Source organism: Agelaius tricolor, unplaced genomic scaffold (genome assembly GCF_023055355.1).
Source record: "Agelaius tricolor isolate 1412-34295 unplaced genomic scaffold, bAgeTri1.0.p SCAF_6, whole genome shotgun sequence".
NCBI classification, from domain to species: Eukaryota; Metazoa; Chordata; class Aves; order Passeriformes; family Icteridae; genus Agelaius; species Agelaius tricolor.
This window is the reverse complement of record NW_027269266.1, coordinates 12,160,864-12,183,613: the sequence shown is the minus strand read 5'-3', so window position 1 is coordinate 12,183,613 and position 22,750 is coordinate 12,160,864. Positions and strand designations below refer to the sequence as shown.

At 43.3% G+C, this 22,750-nt stretch overlaps 1 protein-coding gene across 1 annotated transcript in view; it reads right to left on the bottom strand.

Moving 5' to 3' along the window:
• ITGB1 (integrin subunit beta 1) overlaps nt 1-19,077 on the bottom strand; it is a 46,478-nt gene extending 27,401 nt beyond the window's left edge. Inside the window, exon 1 of the mRNA XM_071428690.1 lies at nt 18,865-19,077. Coding sequence (XP_071284791.1) covers nt 18,865-18,873 — 9 coding nt within the window. The 5' untranslated portion in view covers nt 18,874-19,077. The remainder of the gene's footprint in view (nt 1-18,864) is intronic.
• Nucleotides 19,078-22,750: the final 3,673 nt, after the last annotated feature.

Here is a 22,750-nt window from a genome sequence, read left to right as displayed (position 1 = left end):
ATAGAAACAAAGAGTTACGGACATCTGGGTACCTTTTTCTGGGCAGCAAAAGCCCTAAAAAGGACCCCCGTTAACAAAGGATTAACCTTTAAAAACAACAGCCTGTTGCATATTCATACACTTCATACATGATGCATAAATTCCATTCAAATACAGGATTCTGTCTGGTCATCGTCAGCTTCTTCCTCTGAATCCTAACAGCACCATCGAGGCAGGAAGAAGTTCGTTTCTTCTCATAAGAGGGCCATAAATTCTTTTTCTCTGAAAGATTTAGGTGTCCTGTGGCTGCTATCTCGCTGCGAGTCCTTTCTTTAAAAAAAAGTATCCTACATAGCATTGTTTCTATTTTAACATTTTTTAAAACCTAAAACTATATTTAACACACTACTTAAGAGAATTAATACAGCAGTACTTTCTAACACAATCATGTAATATTCATTTTAATATTTGCAAAAAGCCAATCATAAAATATGCATTTTTCATACCTTGAAAAAGATTCCAGAATCCTTGAAAAAGGTTTTTTTTTCCTCCCTGAAAAAAAGCAACTTAAAGCCAAGAGACTGAAATCTCTTTAATACTGTATCACCACTTGGATCCTTTCTAAAAGGCTGCAAATGGTGTGCTGTTGAAAAACTGATTTTAAAATTATTTCTGCACATTTGTGAACCCTACTCTATTTTTTTAAATATTTTAGGAAAACAAACATGGACATGATCTTAAACGTTTAGATTCAATGCTTTCCAAGTTGTTTTTTTTTTTACTGTCTCGACAAACTAATGCTTGAAGAAAATTTTTTATTTATAAAATCAGCTTTGATGGAAATTTCTAGAGCTTTTAATTTGAAATTACTCATTAAGTGACAACAGAAAGAAGGAAGGATTATTTCTCCATAGAATTTTGAATTTGTAAATTAAGTATTTAGAACCGTCACATTCTGCTAATCATAAAGATATTTAGAAACTGACTACTCCGCAGTACCAAAGCTTTAAATTTATTTATTAGAATGGCAATATCATCCCTACAGAAAATTAACTGGGCAAATAGGATCAAGGAAGAAAGGTAAGAGTTATACACACATTTATTCTTTTGAAATTAAATACTGATGGCTACGCTGCTCTCCTCTCATCACTCCTCAGCTCAGCACTGCCACAGGCCACAGTTTATACAGATATTAAGTTAATATTAACAATGACGTGTTGGGCTCCTGCAGGATTATTCCCTTCAGCTGAGCTGCTCTTCTCACCCAGTAATGCAGAACCCACCAAGCTGATGGCAAGCACAGGAAAACACTCCATGGCATCTGCCCCTACTGCATTCTGAACTCTGCCTCAGTGCAAAGCTTTACACTGCAACATGCAACCAGAGCACGGGGGAAACATTTCAGTGCGCAGCAGGAGCTGAGCTGTCGTGCAAACAAGCACCTTTTTAAAGAGTATCCAGACAGCAACTGACTCATAGCCCCACGCACCACTAACTGCACTTATAAACCTAGAAATGAATACACAACTCACACTTCTGGACTTGACTCGTGCTTCCCTCAGCCTGACACCTCTTAGCATGAGCTGTATTTTCATGGGTTTAAATCTCAGTTCAGAAATGCTGCACGGAATTGATTCCTCCTGGAGCTGATGTTACATTTACAGCCACTTTCATGTAGTGCAAGGATGGAAAGTCACTGAAGAGAGCTGTCCCATTCTCCTTGCTGATTATTCCCTCTTGTTAGTCAACCTCCTGGCTGATTACTCTTACTGCTTTCCTTTTTGATCAATGCCAGCATTACTGTGGCCACCAGGACAGCTGGAACAAGAAAAGATCTGTCTGAAACTAATCCCACAAAGAAAGTGTCTTGTTCCTTCCACCTGGCTACAAAATCACTTATCCTGGTGTGGCAGAAGTGGTGAGATGATGATGGAGAAAAACAGAACTTGGAGGGGACAGGGAAGCAAAAGTTCCTGCTGCTCAGCCAGAGCCAGTGGTTGTGTGCTGGACTACAGTGGTCACACAGCCAAGCCCCCACCCCCAGCATCAAGGCTCTGGTTAAAAAAGGAGCAGGAAGAGACAAGTTTCTAAAATAAGCAGAATGAAATAGTCTCTGGGGATGACTGTTTCAGAACTTGATAGCTACCCTGCTAAAACAGTTCCTTCTTCCCTCCCTCCAGAAGGTTTTCTAGCATTAGCTGAGGGCCATGCTTTTCAGTGTGAATTTTATTGACTGGCAAAATGAATTCCATTGATATTTCTGAAAAAAAAGTGGGGGAAAAAGAAGGGACTGAAGAACCAAACAACCTTAGTGACATCGGACAGCAATTACACAGAGACTACAAACCTCTAGCAATGACCTCAAATACTTTTGACAACAGAACTCCCTCAACAGATGTCATTAATTACAATCCCCAAGTTGCCTGCACATGAAACAACTCTAAACATATCTGCTTGTACAACTATTCACTGTAAAGAAGCAATTCACTATAAAAGAAAGCACTAAAATGGCATCTTGCTGTTCTGTTTTGAGAGAGCCATATTACTAAGGCACCTGAAAAAAAAAAAAGTTTTACACTAAGGAGTTACTTGAGTTACTTTTGATTAAAGCTTTCAATAGCTTTAATCAAGAACTATTGAAAGCCATTTATGGGTATAGCTTTTTCCACAAATCTTAAATTGGTAATTCTTTATTTTCTGACCTTCACAGCTATCTTATTTACTTAATCAGTGTTATTGTGATAGTATAGTCAGAATACACCACATAGTAAAGTCCAGGACCACCATTAAGAAACTACGTGATGCATTCTTCATTAAACAGGCAGAGATTTGGGATAAACACTGGTGCTTGAGTTGCTGGCAATTTTAATCAAAGAACCCAATCCTAAACTCAGCCTACAAAACTATTTGTTCCCTGGATGCAGACCAGCCTTGTGATGGCTGCCCTTCACAGAGGTCCAGCTCCTGACCTTGCATCATGACAGATGAACTAGCAGAGCATCCCCATGTAGGGAAAGTGAATTTGATGGGAAAAGTCAAGATGGACAACAGAAGTGCAGTCCCCAGAGCAGGGCTTTGCAACACACCAATCCAAATGGGAATGATATAAGTAAGCCTTCCTTCAGCAGCCTATCTATCTACCAGCCTAACACCATGGCTCAAGACTACAATGTTCCTTCTGCCCCTGGTAACTTTACAGGCATGAACGCAGCAGGTTTTGAACTGCTTGCAGTAATGTGGAAAGAATGGGATGTTATCACAGACTGAAGTGCAAAATAAAAAATTCTTTAGCACTGAAATAACTTTTACACAAAAAGTTCAGCACATCAAGACTGCTTACTCAAAATGTTTCCTGAGAAAACTTTAAGGCATACCACTTCAGCTACTGTGATGCTACAGCATAAAAGAATCAACAGTATTTCACATTTGACTTAACTTCTGTTGGTTATTTCTAAGTTAATGGAATAAAACAAGTCTCCAAGTACTCACGAGAATCACTTCCATAAACACTGTTTTATGTATTTAAATAATATATAATATACTAGTTAAGACTTAACTTTCAATTATAAGAGAGTTAAAATCTACAGAAAACTGATTTTCTGCTTAGGTTAGGGAGACCGGCTCCTCCATTCCAGTATGGTTGTGTAAGGTCACCTGCCACAATTAGTGTATGTCACTGTTAGTTCAGAAGCTTCCCCTCCAGGGCTGGGAGTCCAAAAAGAGATGAGAATACACATTTGTGCATGCCCACACCATGAGAAAAGATACCACAATTGTACAAGTTTGACATCGAAACTCCTGTGCCGCACCCTGTGCCCAGTAAGGCAGGCAAACACCAAGAGTAATGCAACTGCCAAGACTCTGAGTTACACTACATTACTACCCACAGTTGATTCATACAGCTCTAAAAAATTTCCCACAAGATCAAGTAGCTTAAAATTCACCAAAAAAGACTGAATGCAGTGGGAAAAATCAGTAGGTGTTAGGTTCTAAAATACCCTTGTGTCTTTTGCTGAAATCCCAGCATGGGCACCTACAACACATGGCCTCTTCAGCAGAATAAATGAAAATGTTCATGTACAAGTACGAGCAGGCTGGCCACAGCTCATGAGAACAGAGCTGGAAGACTGTTCATGGTATTATCTTGTGTCCCCAGAGTATGGGGTGTTTGTTAGTTTATACAGGACACAGCTGCTTCAAGACTGAACCACTAACTTCACAAGCACTCACATGGTTTGACCGATTATTGCTTTTACATAGAATTTGCTCATGTTTGTTTCTGGGTTTCACAGAAGCTCTCAACTTTCTGACAGTTCTAAATAATGGAATGAAAAGCAACTGGGTATTTTTATGCAAATTATTTTTTGGTTTTGATTTGAATTATGGAATGGAAACAAATCTGCCCAAGTTAGGTGCCTGACTGCACGGAATTGTGGGGAAGGTTTTTCTTGATGGAAGACATAAATTTCATCTATAATCAGAAAAAATACAGGTAGAGGTTTCAGAACAACTGTAGATGATAAAGTTTTCGGGTATCTGACATCTCTGCACAATGAGAAAGATAAAATGCAGTAGATCCAGTTGGGACATGACAGAAGGTGGTAATGGATCCCAGATATTTTAGAGTATTGTGGCATTCACAGGAAGTAAGGTAAATGGGCTCCAGTCCCTCCTCAGCCCCAGAGGGTTTGCATTCCCATTTTCTGGGAATGCTCTATCATCCTACAGGATATACTAGTATGAGCTTTAATTAAACCTTTGTTCTGCTACACAGAACAAAAGGCACAGAGACAGAAAAACTGGTAGTTTTGTCTCTAGCTTACCTACTGAAGGGCTCATATAGCAGGAGCTAGATGAAAAGGTGTAAGTGGGGGTTCCAGTTACTGTTCCCTGTAATATTTACAGATTTACAGCATATTGTCCATGAGAAAAAACAGACACTTGGGTTCATAATCTGGAGTACAAATTCTCACCAAATGCTCTTCCCTGAAGGAAACTGAAGGGAAACAGATGTATATTCACATTCAGACACATAAGAGAGCCTCAACTGCAAACCTCCTGTGTTGTGGATGGTCACTCTGACCTGTGCATGCTGGGCTGAAATCCCTCTCTACTTGCAGACCTGACCAATCCAAACTATACAGACTTCTCTAGGGACTTACATTAAAAATGAATACAAGGAGCTAAATACAAGGAACCAAAGACAGCCAGGGAACTTCTAGAAAGCCAGAAAAACCTACAGAATATAGACTTTTATGGAACATAGCAAACCTATAAAGGCAGGGTAAATTACATACCATGTCTGATTTCATTCTATTTCTGTATGTGTTTCACTGTATTTCTGTGTTTTCACTAGCAAAATCTATTGACAATTTCTCTTAATGACAAACTCCTGCAATTGGCTGCACACCTAAGTAATACTCATCACAAGAAAAACAAGTGCCATAGCAAATTGTAAAAAAGACTATTGCTACTAAAGCCCACTCAATTTATTCACAGAATATTCTGAGATGGAAGGGACACACAAGGATCACTGAAGTCCAACTCCTGGCCCTGCACAGGACAGTCCCAAGAATCACACCACAATTTCTCTTTTCATTAAATATCTCTATTTCAGAACCCACACATGTCAGAATTTCATGCTGACAGAAGGTAAAAGAACAGAAAAAAGATGCACAGAGGCAACTTGAAGATGCAGCTACTGACAAAGAGCCTTCATCTTTCTAGTCAGCAAACCCCAAGTGCAACCTTGATCTCTTCCCATTGTTCTCAGGCTTTTTGGAGAGCACTGTAGTGCAGGCAGGATTAACACTGGTTACTCAGCACCACTTTTGAAGGAAGAACCTTTCTTCAAACAGTGTGTGTACACACTGCCATGCACAGACAGCTTGTAACTCATGACTAGATCTTCACAGTACTACCATACCACAAATCATTACTAATTTAAGAACACTGCTTTGCTGTATTAACCATCCTTGTCCCTGGCTTGGTTTGTATGCACATGAAGAGATGATTTGTATAACACTTTCTTGACCTGTTGAATCATAATTTGAAGCCAAGATTCCACAGTTCAGGAGTTACTCTGGAAAGCATCTCAATGCTTGAAAGACAGGTAGCACTTTGACACAGCTCACAAGAACAAGCAACCTGTGCATGATGACCACATATATGAAACAGTTCAAGAGCCAAGTCAGGTACTCTTTCTCACAAAAATGTTCCTTTTTATTTAAATATTTTTATCAGGCAAGTATCAATGAACTGCAATTTACAGCATGAACTCTGACAGCTGTATTTTGGAAAACTAGACTAACAAAGCAGGTGTATGGTGCTTGAAGTTCAACACTAAATTAGGAGAGAAATACAACTCTGCATGCTGTCCAGCAGAGCACTCAGACTTGCAGCTACACCTCATTAAAACATCAGCAATGTGCTTTACATGTTGATTACCTATGGCTTATACCTAGTTTAAGCTATAACATTTACATCTCTGACAATCCAGTCTGCAACTACAACTTCCTCTACACTTCTTAAACTGTTGTGCCTATGAAATCCTGCGTCGTTGCATCCTGCCCACAGAACCTGAGGATTCATACAAGGATACAATGAAGCTCTTTGAATTTTAGGAAAGGACAAAACAATGTCCTGTGCTGCTTTATGCTGGTGTGCAAGCACCCTGCAAAGGCAGCAACTCTCCAAGCCTAAACCACTAAAACACACCAAGCCTATTGCTACTTTTTTTTGTTTTTTATTGCTGTGGTTGAAAGTGTTTGCTACACCTACAGCACCTCTATACATGCACAGCTAGAAACTTTCCTCTTTAAGGATAAATATACAGCGTGGATATGCACCAATAACAAATATATGTCATTTTTTTCTCGTTAGAACTGTCACTGTCAAAAATATCCCTTTTCCATACTCTTTCAAACATAAGCTTCCAATAGTTCATCACAAGTTTACTGACGCAAAGCATGTTGTCTCCAGAAATTTATAAAAATTATCACCATACTCAATCTTGCTGTTGTCAGTAGGCATTTTTCTGTAACAAATATTTCAGGATTTTCATTACTACAAGCATCTCTTCACACAACTGTGATTAAAACAGAATTTAAAAAATCTGTTGTTTCAGTACTTTTCAAATGCTTTTAGAACCATGAGTTGTTTTTGACATAACTTAATTTTCACTCTAGTCTAAATATAACATAATTTTTTTGGTGGGAGAAAGTGTGAACTGGATACTTAACTTGTTTACATAGCTTTTTCCAGCCTACAAGACTTCTTGGCTACATTTAGCATTTCCATCACAGACAGATTACAATCAAGAATGCCACATAATGATTTAAGCCATTCTAGTAGAAAACACGGGGGTCTGTTCCATGTGGTATATTAAATTCCTGCATACTCTGCACCACTTACTACTCCCATAAAGACACTATTTAATTTTGTGCAACTTAAACCTCGCATTTATCCACACGGGGAAACAAAAAGTTTAGTTAAGCATATAAATATAGCTCTTACACAGCTGACTGTAACTGATGCTTCTGAGGCTGTACTGCCTCCATGACTATCACAACATCTGGTTAAACTTACTTTAATCCAAGCTTTTCTGTTAAAGTAAAAGGAGAACAGAGGCAAGTATGTTCTTAGGTAAAAAGCTGGAGAATTTCAATACATGCAGTGTCTCACTCATCTATTTCTTTAAGAAAAAACAATTGCAAATGTGCTGCCGGCTATTGCTGCGGGTACTGCAGGAAGCCAGCAGCTGGCACACCACAAAGAACACTCAGCGGAAACTCGTCTGTCGTTACACGGCAGAGTTCACCCACCAGGAGCTATCATTAACACCCAGGGTACAGTTTCAGAGGCCAAAACCCAGATGAAAGCAAACTGCAGCTGAAAGAATCAGCAGTGCTGCAGCATCTACCCAACAGCAACCTCTGACCCTGTGCTAACAACTCAGGGACCTCCCCCACCTCTATCCAAGCCAGCTCCACTTGGACCTTGGGCCATCCCTTTCCCCTCTGTGTCAAATGGCACTTTCTGTAAGCCTCAGTGAAAACCAGACCTCCACACGGACAGAGGAGTGCTGAGGAAACAGCTTCTAAGAAGGGGCAGGTGGCTGTCAGGCTGACTGCCCTTCAAAATTACACTGGGCTCTCTGCTGCTGAATCAGCCTAAATTCAGGCTGTCACAGGCCAACCACCCTAAGCTGATATTGGATAAATTGTTTATAAATGCTCTGCAACACAGCCAGCTGGTTTGGGGAACTATTCTGATTTTATTTTTACAGGTTATCAGAATAAATTAGTTGGCTGAAAAAATTAACAGAAGCAAAGAACAAAACACTGAAGGATTTTAGGTTTGTTGTTGTTTGTTCATATTTTAGTTCAGAATTTGCATAGCAAGCACATAAAATAATGTTTACAGATAATATTCAAATATTTAACATCAACTTTTTAAGAAGATTCACTATTCAAACACAATTAGAATGAGACTTGTACTGGAACAACTCTTGTTCTCAACATTCTTAATGCCAGTGTCCACAAAAATGATCATGTAGAAACAATAAAAAACTGGTCATCCCACAGAACTACATACAGCCTTACAAATCTGTATCTATGAGATTTTGAATATAATTTAATCCTATATATATTTAATTTTTCATATGTATGTTATTGTCACGTTTTGACACTGCCACAATGCCAGTGCCCCCATGAGAATACCCTCTCCCTGGTTTCTGCTGTGAGATGTGACCAGAAATAAGCAAAGCAGGCTCCCACTTAGGGGGAAAAAAATTTCTTAACTACAAGGGAAAGGAAAAAAAAAGAAACACCCAAGGAAAAGGAAAACTTCACAAATACATCAAATACATCTCCTCCTCCTCCCCCTCAAATTCCCAATACAATACATCCCCCAAATCATCGACTCTCGGTCCGGCACCACCCTTCAGAACAGTCAATCCTCAGTTCATCAAGAGGAGAAGGAGTCCTTCTTGTGCCAATGGTGACCTCTTCCTTTCATGTCCAGCCCTCTCACCACTGAACACGGACCAGAGCTGCTTCTAGGGTCGACTTTTAAGGATGCTTTGTCCCACTCCAAAAAGGCACAATCTCAACTTTGGGACACCTGTCCCCCCCATATTTTTCACCCCCTGGGGCCGAGGGTTACCCACACCGAACCCTCTTGGTCCTGAGGCATTGCCTCCCCCTAGAATGCAGTCCCTGTATCACAAGGAACATGGCTCTGTCCATGGCTACACAAAAAGAGTCCAGCATAAGCTACTCCATCATCTCTTCCACCTGAGTTCTTCTCTATTTCTCTCGTGGCCCATTTCCTCTTATCTCATCTCTATCTCTCTTCTCATTCAGCTCCAGGAGGATTAGCATTTGTAAGGTTTCCATCATCCAAGAAAAGGATTAAAAATCTGAGGCTCTGTCTGTCCAGAACTCCCATGGCTGCCCAGCCGGGCACCTTCTCACACCCCCCTCCTTCTCCTTCTCGGCCGGGCACTATTGAATTTCAAGGTGGCACAAGCACAGGCACAGGCTCTCTCTCTGTCTCTCCTGGGGCAGGGTGACTGCCCGGTGCCTCTCAGTGCTCCTCCACCCTTCCATCCTGCAGGGGCCTTCCCCTCCCTTCTGTCCATGGCCCAGCCTACCTCACCCGGCCCCATGGCTGCCCCTGGGCCTACCTCACCCGGCCCCATGGCTGCCCCCGGGCCTACCTCACCCGGCCCCATGGCTGCCCCCGGGCCTACCTCACCCGGCCGCATGGCTGCCCCCGGGCCTACCTCACCCGGCCCCATGGCTGCCCCTGGGCCTACCTCACCCGGCCCCATGGCTGCCCCTGGGCCTACCTCACCTGGCCCCATGGCTTCCCCTGGGCCTACCTCACCCGGCCCCATGGCTTCCCCTGGGCCTACCTCACCCGGCCCCATGGCTGCCCCTGGGCCTACCTCACCCGGCCCCATGGCTGCCCCTGCCCCGCCCAGCCCGCAGCCAGGCAGGGGAGCTCTGAACCTTTCCCTGACCGGAACCCAAGAGAGCCTCCCAGGGGAGAGCCCTGCGTTTAACCCCGTGTGCTCAGAGGCGGGTCCAATGTCCCAATGGCCACATTAGGTGCCAATATTAAAATCTGAGCACCCATTGGCCTGACCACAGCATCCCAGAAAACATATTTCCTGTCAAACCACCACAGTTATATATTTTTGTGAACATAATTAATGATGATTATTAATTCAATGGCAGTGATAAAAGGCTAGGCAGAAGCACATACTGAAACAAACAGTGGACTTTATCCAGATTTTGACGCAAATTTGAGCACTTGCAAAAAGCTCATCAATCTCAGAAAAAAAAATAACTTCAACCTTAAAAGACTTTTTAATAGAAAAATCAAAACCACCCAGACTCATCACAAAGTACTTCATAAAAAGCAGTTCTGGCCAGAACAATCTGCCTATTCATACACTTTTACTGCTTTCCAGAGCAGATTTTAAGCCTGGAGTCAACAAGCTGCTTCTAAGAGCAAAAGATAGTAAAAGGTGAGGTTTCTCATAGTAGCCAAGTACATCCATCAGTTTGCTACTAGAGAACTCAGGAGACAGCTGAACTTCTCCAGACCCTAAAATTCCACACTTTGCACCCTTCATCTCTCTGGTGCCAGCTATGGATGATACTTTTGCCCCTTAGCTGAGCCAGTGGAACAAGCTGAGCAATAACACCTTGCTGAGTGATTTCTCACCTGATCTAGCAAGTTAAGATGGTTTACTCAAGTCAGAAGAGCACTGAAGCAGGCATGAGCAGATGCTGTGAGTTTCCACAGCAGTTTATGCCAACTTATCTCTGGACTGCCACAGTGGCAGAGATCTCTCTGCCACTCTCTCTATGAGTTGCACGTTTTCCCCTTCCTCCCCTGGCTCTAAAGCACGTCCCTTGCAATGCATGTGATCTCCCAGCTGCAACAACTGACCTAGCTGAAAATGAATTTTTGGCCAAGCTGTTTTTCAGCCAGAACAGTTATTTCAATAACTCAATGTACAGCCCTATACCTTCCACTGCTGATGCAAGCAGGATGGCTAAACTGCACAGCTACAGCCAGGAGGGACAGTTGAGACCTAGTGCTGGTATAAATTGCTGCAGAACCACATTCCTATGAAAATTAAACACAATTTTGGTTGAATTCACGGTTCAAAAGCCAATGGAACATTTTACAAAATATGAAATTCAGAGAAATTTGAAAAGCAGTTGTCTGCTGCAGAGTTTTGAGTTATCACTAATGAGTTTTTTTTTTAAACTCTGCAGTGACACAGCATTAAAATTGCTTCCAGCTACAAAAATGTTAACCATATCAATACAGATACTCTTCATTTAGAAAATGAAACTTCATTGTGAATTATGCACCAAAAAGAGGCAGTATTTGTGCAAACTCTTTTATTACTATCCAAACCAGACAGCTGGCAATGGCAAAAATGCTGGCAGTAATCTTATACAGTATAGCTACGCCTTAAAGCTGAAGTTGAGTTTTTCACTGAAAGGAGTTATCTGTAACATAGCTGTGTAACATTTTAGTCTAGTTTTAGAAAAGTTATGTAAACAACATGTGTAGTGGAGGAAGATAACACATACACAGAAAAAATGTTTGTTGCTGTTTATTGATTTTATTAAGTGGTTTTTACCAACCTATAGCTGGTATGTACAGCATGTTCTTCCAAAAAAGGAAATTTGCTGTTTCCTTTTTTATGCTGAAGTCCACACCCAGGAAAAATTACACTGAAATTCTTTTACATTAATTTCTCACACTGATTTGTATTTGCACAGAAGTGACAAAAACAACACAAAAAATCACCCCCATTTTTGAACTACACAGAACAAGTGCTACCTTCTAAAATGTTACACTTTCAGATGTTTTGGAAATGCACATAAGTTATATTCATATGTCACTGAAAGACAGATTTTTAATCTATTCTGCCACAAAATCAGCAAATTGACAATTAAAAAACTGTCGAGCCTTGTATTTTATGCAGATGGGCTATAGCATGCCTTTCAGCTGTGGGACAATCTCCACCTGGCATCACAAAGGCAGCACAATAACACACACTAAATACAACCTTGCAAAAGCACAGAAGGAACCTCTGAGAAAGTAATTATTGACTTTATCCTAAGCCCACTAAAACTAATTTCCTAATACACAAGAAAATAAAACATCAGTGTAATAAGAAAAAAGCCCAGCCAGAATTCACTGGCAGCACATCAACCATGCTTACCCTAGCCAACCTTGTGGATGGCAACAGCAAAGATTTCCTCATTTCTCCTTTTCATTAACAGAAGAGGGAGCATTTCACTTGCTGACTGGACAAGCATAAAGCCTTCAGCCACTCCATTCTCAAAGATGTGTCAGCAGTATCAGAAGTCATCCTGATACAAAATTTATTCCAAATTTATTTATAACCAACTACTAAAATGTGTCATCTTTTGACACCTGGGGGAGTGCTTTGATTTAACATCAAAAAGATGACGTTCTTTCATATTTATCTCCACTTCAGAAACAAGCCTTCCTTTTAGTTGTACTCATCTTTATCCAAAACCTCTTTATCCAAGATTTGGAACACCAGACAGCTGAGGATCTAGGTGGAGCTGGATGTTGCCAATTTAATACTTAAGCAGCTGAATTTGTAGAGGATGCTGGCCAAGCTACTGGAATGCCAGGTCCTTCAAATGATCTCCTATGGTCCTCAGGATGCCCCTGGACGCTCTGGTTCCCCCACTGCTCACTGGAAGAGCATCCTCTGCTTTGTGGAAGATCACTCCCAGCAGGTCTTGCCAGCCTACAAGGACCCAGAGCCGATGAGGACAGATCAGATGCAGCTTCCTGCACAAGGTGAAGATGTGGCTCTTGGTGCCACTGCCCAAGGTAATCACACGTTAAGACACATTAAACTACAATTCCACCAAAGAAAATTAGGAAACACCAGAATATCAGCTTATCCCCCTTTCCAAATGGACACATCCTTATTTCAATATTTACTTCAAGGGCAAGGTTATGCCAAACTACCCATCCCAGTCTCAGTTTTTTTTCCAGAGACCAAGTATGCACTGATATCCAAGATGCCACCTTGACTCATCACCATTTCCTAAGTGAAATACTGACTCCTTCTAAATTAATCTGACACAATTATTTTTCTTCTCTTTTAAATAACCATAAATCAGTCATCTTTGAATGAGGGTAAGTTCAGTGTTTCGGTTCAGCCCAATATATAATTACTGTTTTTCATTCTACCACAAAGCGTGAGAAAAGAAGAAATATTTCTCTTTTTCCATTCAGCTTCCACATCAAAAATGCTTTTACTTGTACATCTACAAAGTTTAAAATATATTGTTAATAGTTATAATAGAAAATTAAATGCAGGTACTTCTTTGTAGTATAAATACTACAGAGAAATTTGTAGCTTAAAACAACAAGAATTCATACAAACAATAGCCCTTCCTGCTTTTACACTAGAATGTACCAAGAGCAGAAGTTAAAACTAAGTGAGTGAAAGCTGGGACTAAGTTAAGTATGTGATCTCATACAAAACCCAGAGCAGAAATAGGAGAACTACAAATATGATGCCAATTATTTGAGGGAGGGAATTCTGGCATTAGGTATTGTATATGTTGCAGTTTATGAGCATTATAAAGAGGAATCTGCACTTGAACATGGTCTTACAGATTAGAATTTTTGAGAAAGTGACTTTTATAGTCTAATGATTTGCTGACAAAATGGGAGAACTGCATTAATTTAACAAAGATTTGCAAAATATTTTTCTGTGACAGAAAGAAATGAATAGAATGGTAAAAAAAGACCAGTATCTTCTCAGCTCTTATGAGCAACAACAAAGTTAAGATTCCAGACTCAGTTCTGTTACTCAAAACTTCCCCTCTAATAAAACCACAAGAATACTAATGGCATATCATTGCTGCAGTTGAAAAAGAAAAAAATGAAACACATGAAACTGCTTTCAAGACAGAAAGCATGTTTCATAAGCCATTTTGCATCTGACTGTAAAGAGAAGTGAAAAAGATAGAGCACAAAAAAAAAAAATCACTAAAATATTAAAGAGCCTCTGCTCAGTGATACCCAAAGATGAGTCCAAGTAGGAATTCTATGACCTTTTGTGAAAGAAAACATTAATATTATAGTCTCATCAGGCTAATTCCCCTACCATGTGCTTGGTTAAGTGCAAATTTTATTACCATCTTTCTGAACATATCCAATCCATTAATGAGAAAATACAATAGCCTAGGAAGTCCACTAACCACTCTGATTAAGAATAGAAAAATAATAGAAGGTGGTTATCACAAAAATACAGGATGTTTAATAGCAACATTCTGCTAAAGAGAGCATCTTTAGTAGTGAAAAAGGCAATCATATTATTTAGTGATGTACAACAAGGTGCCTAGTGTCTCATCTTTCGTTCACAGAAGTTAGAATCTTCACTTCCGGCATAACATTCCCAACAATTGCTGCTTAGAAAGCTTAGATGTGTCTTACATTGGGCTAGAAACTCACACAGCTAAAGCACACAACAATTCCTTACAATGAAGCCATATATACTTTTTACTGGTTCTTACACTAATAATCCACATGTTGGGAAAGAAAAAAGTTCAGAGAAAAAGTCTTCTCATAAATTTATTCTGACTTACAGTTTTAGGAGTTCAGGTTATTGGACCACACCTATACAGGACAAATTAGGAAAAAAAAAAAAGAAGAAGAAATAGAATATGTCTTCCCATTTGTGGGTAAACACAAAAATGGCTTTGTAGGCTACCCCAGAAACGCCATAACCACAACAACTGACAGATTCTGGTCAATATTGTGGTCCCCTCTGGTTACCACATGACAAGAAACATCATCTTTTATAGAAAGTTGTCAACGCAGTACACCGCAGAGCAAGGAGGAACTACACAGTAAAAAGGAGAACATATTTGTCACCATAAATGACAATAGTCAGCAGCATTAGAACTATCCAACAGATTTTAATTTTCTGACACAAAAGGAGCATTAAATCACACACAGATATTGCCAGCATCTGTCCAGGAGACAGAGCAACTGAATTTGTTCATCTATTCATTTGTTCTCAAATCTGTGATACTCCCTCCCTTTTGAAAAGCAAACAAACATCCTCTTCAGAAAAAAACAGCTAACTCTCTCCTACAACAAAAACTTATTTTCATGTACAGGTCTGAGATGTTTTTGTCTAAAAAATGTCCCTGTCACACCTACACCAGAACAGAAGCCTGAGAAACCTGGAGTAGAAGTGGCAGTGAGAATGCTGCTATTAGAAAGTGACTTCAAAGCAAGGCAAGTGAAACAATTTGAAGAATCAGCAATATAAGGACAGATGGGAAATGAGAGGCAGGAAAACACAGACTGAACTCTGAGTTTTCTGCTGCTGGGAAACTGGAAATTTTCTACCAGGCACAGAATATAGCAGCTGACTTCAAAATCTAGTCATGGGGGAATAGTACACATACTGGCAAGTACTTTTTAATGACAATTCCAAAATAAATCTAACTACATATTGCCTTAATTACATTTTTAAGATTGATTAAATAAATGTAATTGCTTTATGAGCTCTACCAATAGAAGCAGCTTAAAAGGCAAAGGAAAAAAGAAAAAAAGGCACTCCCAACAAGGATTCCCTCTCAGAGGGCTGATGGCAGCCCCCAAGAATTAAAAGGATGCCAATGGGATTGGCCATCCTAAAAAAAAAGTTGGAAAAAATAAGTCACTTGACATTCTAGAAAACCAAAGGAGGCAGAATAGGCTCTGCTATGGTTAAGTATGGGTTCTGTTTTTTCTGGATCTATCTAATCAATGTCTTTTCCAAGTGCCTCGTGAGGTGGCACAAGCAATCTTAAAGCTAGTGATTAATACTGATTTAACTTCACTTGAGCAATGCCTCACTGATTACAGCAGTCTGTCTTACATGGAAGGGGTACAAGACACACTTGGAAAGCAATGAGGAGGAAGAGGAAGGTCAGGTATAGCAATGGCCAGCAAGCTTCCTCTACAAAACCAACTCCCTACCCCATGTTGAAGAAAACTACCAGAGAAAGTAGCACAGTCACACATCCAGTGCAGCAGTGACAGGGGACACCAGCAAAGGCTGCAGGAGGCACCATGAGCAGGCCCACACTGAAGAAAACCCAGGCTCCTGGACCATGTGCAGGAGAGGAACAACAGGGACTCTGCATGGCTGTCCACTAGAAGGAAAGGGAGCCCGATGCAGAACTAGAGCCTTTGCTTACTAAAAGGGTCCCATAAGACAAAGTACTTCACAGCCTGTTGAGCAATCACAGCTGCAGCACCTTTTTCAGCACCAAGAGCCACAGCCAAGCACGAAGCCTGCAGCAGACTGATGAGAGGCTGGGAGAACCACAAGCGAAGTGTGCATCACATCACCCAACTAAATCGAGACTGGGTGGAAAGGCAGGCATGACAACTATTTACAAACAACTGACGGGCACTCATAGCAGCAGCAGCAGCAAGGGAATTGTATTCAGGGCAAGGGAGACCACGGCACGTGCCCACCCCATGTGTGCACGGCTCTCCCCAAGTTCACCTTTCTGCCACCCAAGTTATCTACTTCCTGAGCTACTGCTACAGCAAACAAGCTTTTTTCAAATCTGAACTACAGCAGAGCTACCCAATGAGAGGTATAGAGAGAGGAATGAAATCATGAATCAGGAAGAAAGAACAGCAGGAAAAGTTCTCAGACAGTTTTTTTTCAGCTTTGGGAATCGCTTCCCAAAGGAAGTGGCGTAAGGCTAACCACTTGAGTCATTTAAAATACTCAAGACAAGACACTAAAATTCTGCACTCGCATCAGAAATTCATGCACATTCTCAGAAAAACAAGCATCCCTCCAAAGAAGTCCTTCACAAGGGTGGGCCTTACTGGGGACATGGCACAGATCAGATGCCTGAACAGAGACAGCAGAATGAGCTCCCTGGCTGCACCCACAGAGAACAACAGAGTTTTAACTGCTGACATTTCATTTTGAAATAAATATGGTTCATTTATCATGTGGCTGGCAAAGAGATACAGCACTTAGCAGCTCCAATTTTGATTATGGTAAGATTATGCATGCTTGTCAGCTTTTCACCTTTCAGCTGAGACATCTTTGAAAAGGACAAAAGTTGAAGGTGTTCACATCTTAAACTTGCCTTGTCTTGCCAATCTATTGCCAATGGCTTACTGTTTTTGCAACCCTTATAAATAGAGCCTTAGGCAAGCTTGCAAAATGCTACTTAATCACTACCCAGAGGCAAGTAATATTTTTTGTGACAGGAGAATGAATCATCGGTTTTGTCGGTTTCATCGCTGGGATGGATGTGGACAATGAATGTCTTTTCTCTTAGTCTTGCTTAATTTAGTCTAATTTACATCCTTCTAGTAGTATAATACTACTTTAAAAAGGCCCATACAAACAACCAAGAACAACAAAATCCCCTCACTGCTACCAAGCTGCCTCATTTCTCAAAACTAATTTTTCTCACACTGCTACCATCACCTACTACATGATCTGCGTGCCAGGAGTACAAGTTATTTAAATCTTTTTCCACATACGTAGGGTCCTGCTTAATTTCAACACTTTAGCACACAAGTAGCATTAGCCGTGAGTGGTTCCACTAATGTAAATGGAGACAATCGTTACTCCTGAAAGTTTGTGTACCTTGGCATGAATAGGACTGTAGCAGCGATGGCAAATCTACCAGAAAAATCAACATTTTTCACCCAACAGCTATGTGCACATGTGCTGGCATGAATGGACTGCTGTATTCTGTCAAGGACAAATGAAGAAGCAAACATGAACGCTGATCAGCTTTTCATAAACAGTCACAAAGACTACCTAATGAGTTTAGCAGGCAGTCAGATACTTATTCCATAACATAAAGACATCTGACATGGGCCTGAACAGTGAGTCAGAATGAATTTCCCATTGCTCCATGTTCCCTTCCAACCACCAGTAACTGAAGGCAGTAAGAGGAGACAAAGCGCTGCGCTACTGCTGTAAGATTTTTCAGAAATCCCCATGTGAGACATGGCACAGAGGCCTCACATTCCCACTCCACCCCGACAGAAGTTCATATCAAGCTATAGAGGCTCAGAGCCAGTTTGGACGGATTGAGCAGCCAAACGCTGCACTGCGACCATCCCGTCATTCAAACTGCACAGACCCCGCTCTCAGCGCTCGCTTTCTGCAGATCTGTGCAGGTCAAAACCCGGAGTACTCAAGTTCCTGCACTGCCTCACTCTTTTCGTTCCCATTCCTGTAACTCCAGCGCCCGCTTCCCGTAGAAGGAACCTTCCCCCTCCGGCCGCCCGTCCTCGCCCTCACGCCCGGGAAGCCGCTCGAAACTTTCCCAGCCGAGTGCTGCCGCCGTCTCGGGCACCACCAGCGAGAGGCGGCGGCGGGCACAGGGCACGGCACCGGCACGGGTGCCGTCCCTCTCGGACAAGAGGGCTCGGGGCGCTGCCCGGGCTGGCCGCTACCCGCTGGTAGGGCCAGGGCCGGCCCCGAGCGGACAAAGGCCCGGCCGGCCCCGGCGACAGGGGAGGCCCGAGGCCGCCGGCCCGCCGCCACAGGAAGCCACAGGCTGGGTCCGACACCTTCCCGCCCACAGCGCCGGGCGGGCACGGCGGGAGGCGGCGCCCCCTCCTCCGCCCGGGACCAGCGCCGAGGGACCCGCACTCGGGGCGGCGGCGGCGCCCGGCGCGGGAAGCGGCGCTTGCAGTCCCGCACCGCCCGCCGGAGCCCGCCCGAGGCGCTGAGCCCCAGGGCGGCCGCGGGCACCGTTCATCCCGCTCCTGGCCGGCTGCGACCCCCGCCCGTCCTCCCGTTACCTTGGCCATGGCTCCGGGCAGCGGGCGCGCTCCGGCCCGCCCGGCTCGCTGCTGCGGCGGCGTCCTGGGCTGGGCAGGGCTGGGCTGGGCGCGGCGGGACGCCCGGGCTCGCTCCTCGCTGGCTGCCCGCCGCCGCCTGCTCCGAGCTGCTGCGGGAGCCCGGCCCGCGGGGGAGGGGAGGGCCGCGCTCCGCTTTACCCGCCCCGGAAACACATTCCTCCCCGCTCTCGTCAAGCGGGCCGGGGAGGCGTCTGCGGCGCGGCGGGCAGGGACGAGGGAGCCGTGCCTGAGGCGGGGCTCGGTGCCCGCTTCCCTCCCGCTTCCCTCCGTGCCGCCCGCCAGCGCCTTATTTGGCGGGATTTGCCGGCGGGCCGGCCGCCCCCGGCCTGGGCCAGTGGGTGCGGACGGGGCTGGGGCTGCCCCGCGGCCCTCTCGCCCCCGGCGGTGTCGAAAGGCTGCTCGACCCCAGCCCTTGTCCAGAGCTGCTCTTCTGGTTCCACGCGCGGGGACAGCGGGGAATCTGGACAGAGGGGGATTCCCTGTCCCTCTTGCTGGCAGCTGTTGCCAAGAGCAGTAGAAGTCACCAAGTGATGAGTGGGCTTGTCTGGTGCTAACACACGCTCCGAGCTAAAAAGTTGCTTTCCCCAAATCCCTCGGCCCGAGCCTGCTGGTGTTTGGAGCATGCTCTTGGTATTTCAGAGTGTCCCTTAAAATAGGTACTTGGGAAATTACCGATTAAAAAAAAGAAAAAGCGAGCCATTCGATGCCTTTTTGAAGGTAAGGTGTTGGGAAATGCAAGGTATCAACTCGCAGAGCTCTAAGCACTGTGCCTTTATGTCTGGCTACTGGAGCTTGTGCCAGTTCTTGTTTTTGTATGGTTAACTTAACCAGCAGTGCTGCAACTTGTTTATAATTTTAATCACTTTCCCCCTGCTTACTTTCTAGCTGCATTTTGGAATAAGAAAGGAATGATTCTAGTTTACTCGAGTGTGGCCTGTGATTCAACCCTGTGTTCCACTTGGGCCGTGCAGTGGTTTAGGGTGCAGTCTCATAACAGCTGTTTTAGCAGAAGCTTTTAATGCTGGTACAGCTGTAATTGCAAAACTGTTTTAGTGGTGTTGGAAAATGAGATTGAAATGATAGACTACTGCTCCAAGCAGCTCCATCAAAAGCAAGCACTGGTCAAATGAAGTGGTAGCTAAATAACTTTGACATCCAAATATAAGGACAGCAGGGACTATATGTTTCAACAGGTAAATCAATATATAATATTAATACTGCCAGGAAAGAAGAAAGCTACCAGAAAGCCAAAGCTTTAAAAATGCTGAAAAATTAATGCCATGCAAAGTAAAAGCAAATGCCAGAGGGCTAGTGATCTGCCAAAAATGTGTGAAATTTAAGTATTGGAAGATAAAAATTAGTTTTATCCATGGTATTCTTCTCTGCTTCTTTATTTAAGGGGGAAAAAACACATCTGGTGCTAATTATGACAAGGTTGTGGATTTTGATCCTTGTGTGGGCCATTCACTTAAAAGATGGACTTGATGATCCTTGTGGGTTTCTTCTAACTCAGAATATTCTGTGATTTTGCCAGAATATGCAAATAGTGAGCAGCTGTCCACTGTAGTGTACTGCAAAGAAGTGGTGGCAAAAATGTGCCACTGAGATCACTGGGGCTCTGAGGAGTAAATAAAACTGCTCAACAGACTGGTTCAAGTGCTACCCAAGGCTCTGCTCAGATCTTATTGTGTGAAGTAGCCAGTGGCTGGCTGTGCTGAGCAGTAGGAAATCAAAAGGAAAAAGTCTCACAAATGGCTGAAAAATAAAATCACGGAATTATTTGGCTGCTTTCTGGACTCCTTTGGAGAGCACAGATGGGTATGAAAATCATGAGTTATTTTCCAACACTTGTGAAGTACTAAAGATGTCAGGGAAAAAAAAAAGTGCTGAAGGTGTCTGAGCCAGTAGACACAATTATAGGTGATGTCAAAATGTTTAATGTAGTGTCTCTATACTGCAGTGTACATGACATCTGGGAGAGTGAGTGAACAGTTTTGCACAGGAAGGCTCAAGAAAAGTTGGATTTTCATGGATTAAGAGGGAACCTGGGAAGTGTTTTGTTCACTGTTAACTTATCTTGCAGATACAGATTTTATTATAACTTTTACAGAAACACGAATCCCAAAGCAGGTTTTTCTGTGTCCAGTGGTGCCTTTGTAAAGAAGCCAGCTGTGTAAATCAGGGGTGCCCAGCTGCTGCTCCAGGGCTGGGCCTGAGTATCCCTGTGCCAGGCAGCTCTACTGCAATCCCTCCTAGTGCCTGGCTGGGAGCCTCTGGAGTCAGGGGTCACTTGGGTGCCTCCAGAGAAGCAGGAACTGGTTGGCAGGAGAAGCTGCAGCATCTCCTAAGCAGTTATGAGGGTATTTTCTTGGCTGCAGTTTCCTGTTTGCCACATGTTCATGCCAAGCTGCTGAACTCTGACTTCCCAAAGCCACACAGCCAGGGAGCTGTCACCCTGTTCTCCAGCATCTTCTCCACTACTGCAGCTTGCAAAGTGTTTAGAGGGAGATATTTTTCAACTGAGGCCTCAGTGATAACAAACACAGGATGTGTTTTAATGTGCATGGTTTGCACATTAATACCTAAATGCAAATGCCTCCCATCATGGCACCCATTAGGCAACTTCATAATCTCACCAGCCACTAACACTTCCACCTTTACTTCATACTGTACCAGTTATCTCTCTCACCTCTGCCCCAGGCAGTGATAATTTATCTGTACTGCTCCACTTTCCCAACAAACTTTGTTACTGACAGCAGAGTACTTTCTCTTTCCACCCCTCTTCTTTTCCTTCCCTGCCTCTTCAAAATGCTCCTACCCTACTTAAGGTATTTTTTTATTTCCAAACTAAAGAAAACCAAATTATAAACTCGAGGTAAAAAATCATGGTCTGATCACAAAAGATAGATAAAGGGTGGGGGAGAAAAGAGGAAGTCAAAGTCATTTTCCCAAGGATGGGAATGAAGCCAGGAAAAGAAAGCAGGTCTTCTGGGAACACATCAGACTGCAGCCAATGAAGCCAGGAAAAGAAAGCAGGTTTCCTGGGAACACATCAGACTGCAGCCACCTGGGCTGAGCTGGCTGCAGGAGCACCCACTTTTCCTGGCCTGACCTTGGAGCAGAGAGCAGCAGCAGCTGCAGCCGCTGTTTTATTCCAGCAGCAGCTGTGCAGTCACCAAGGGGCACGGTGAGCACTGAGACCTCACTGGCAGCTGGTCAGCTCTGGGCTCTGGCTTCCAGAGTGGAGGATGGAGGAGATGTTGGGGCTTGGATAGAAGATTCACAGAGAAAGTATTAATAGAAGGGTCACTTAGTACAGGAAGTGATGGTGCTAAATGGTTGTGGTCATTGCTTTTGATAACAGGCTCTATTTGGCTGCTCATGAGGAGTGAGCAGCACTTCTCTGGAGGCAGCCTGTCAGACATGTATAGTGTGCCCATGATATAGAATGCTGTGTTTACACTGGAGCCAGGTTCTCCTTCCCCAAACAAGCAGTGAAGTGTGTCACAAATGTTCAACCAGGAGATTGCTAGATTGCATCCTGTGGGCAAAGGTTTGCCCTGCAAGATTGCCTGCCTGCTGTTCACGGGAGCAATGTTCAGCACTTAGGAGCAATAAAGCTGATATCTTCACACCTGGTTTATGGTGAATGCTTGGATCTCTGCTTTCTTCACTCGACAGTCTGTGTTTAACATGAGCCTGACAAGGTCAGAGTCCACCAAGCCCTTCCTTCAGCTCGCCAGCATTTAAAAAGCAACTTGTGGCTGTCAGGCAAGAAGAAAGGAGAGTTCACCAGAGCACATGGCCCTTCTGGTGGCACTGTGCC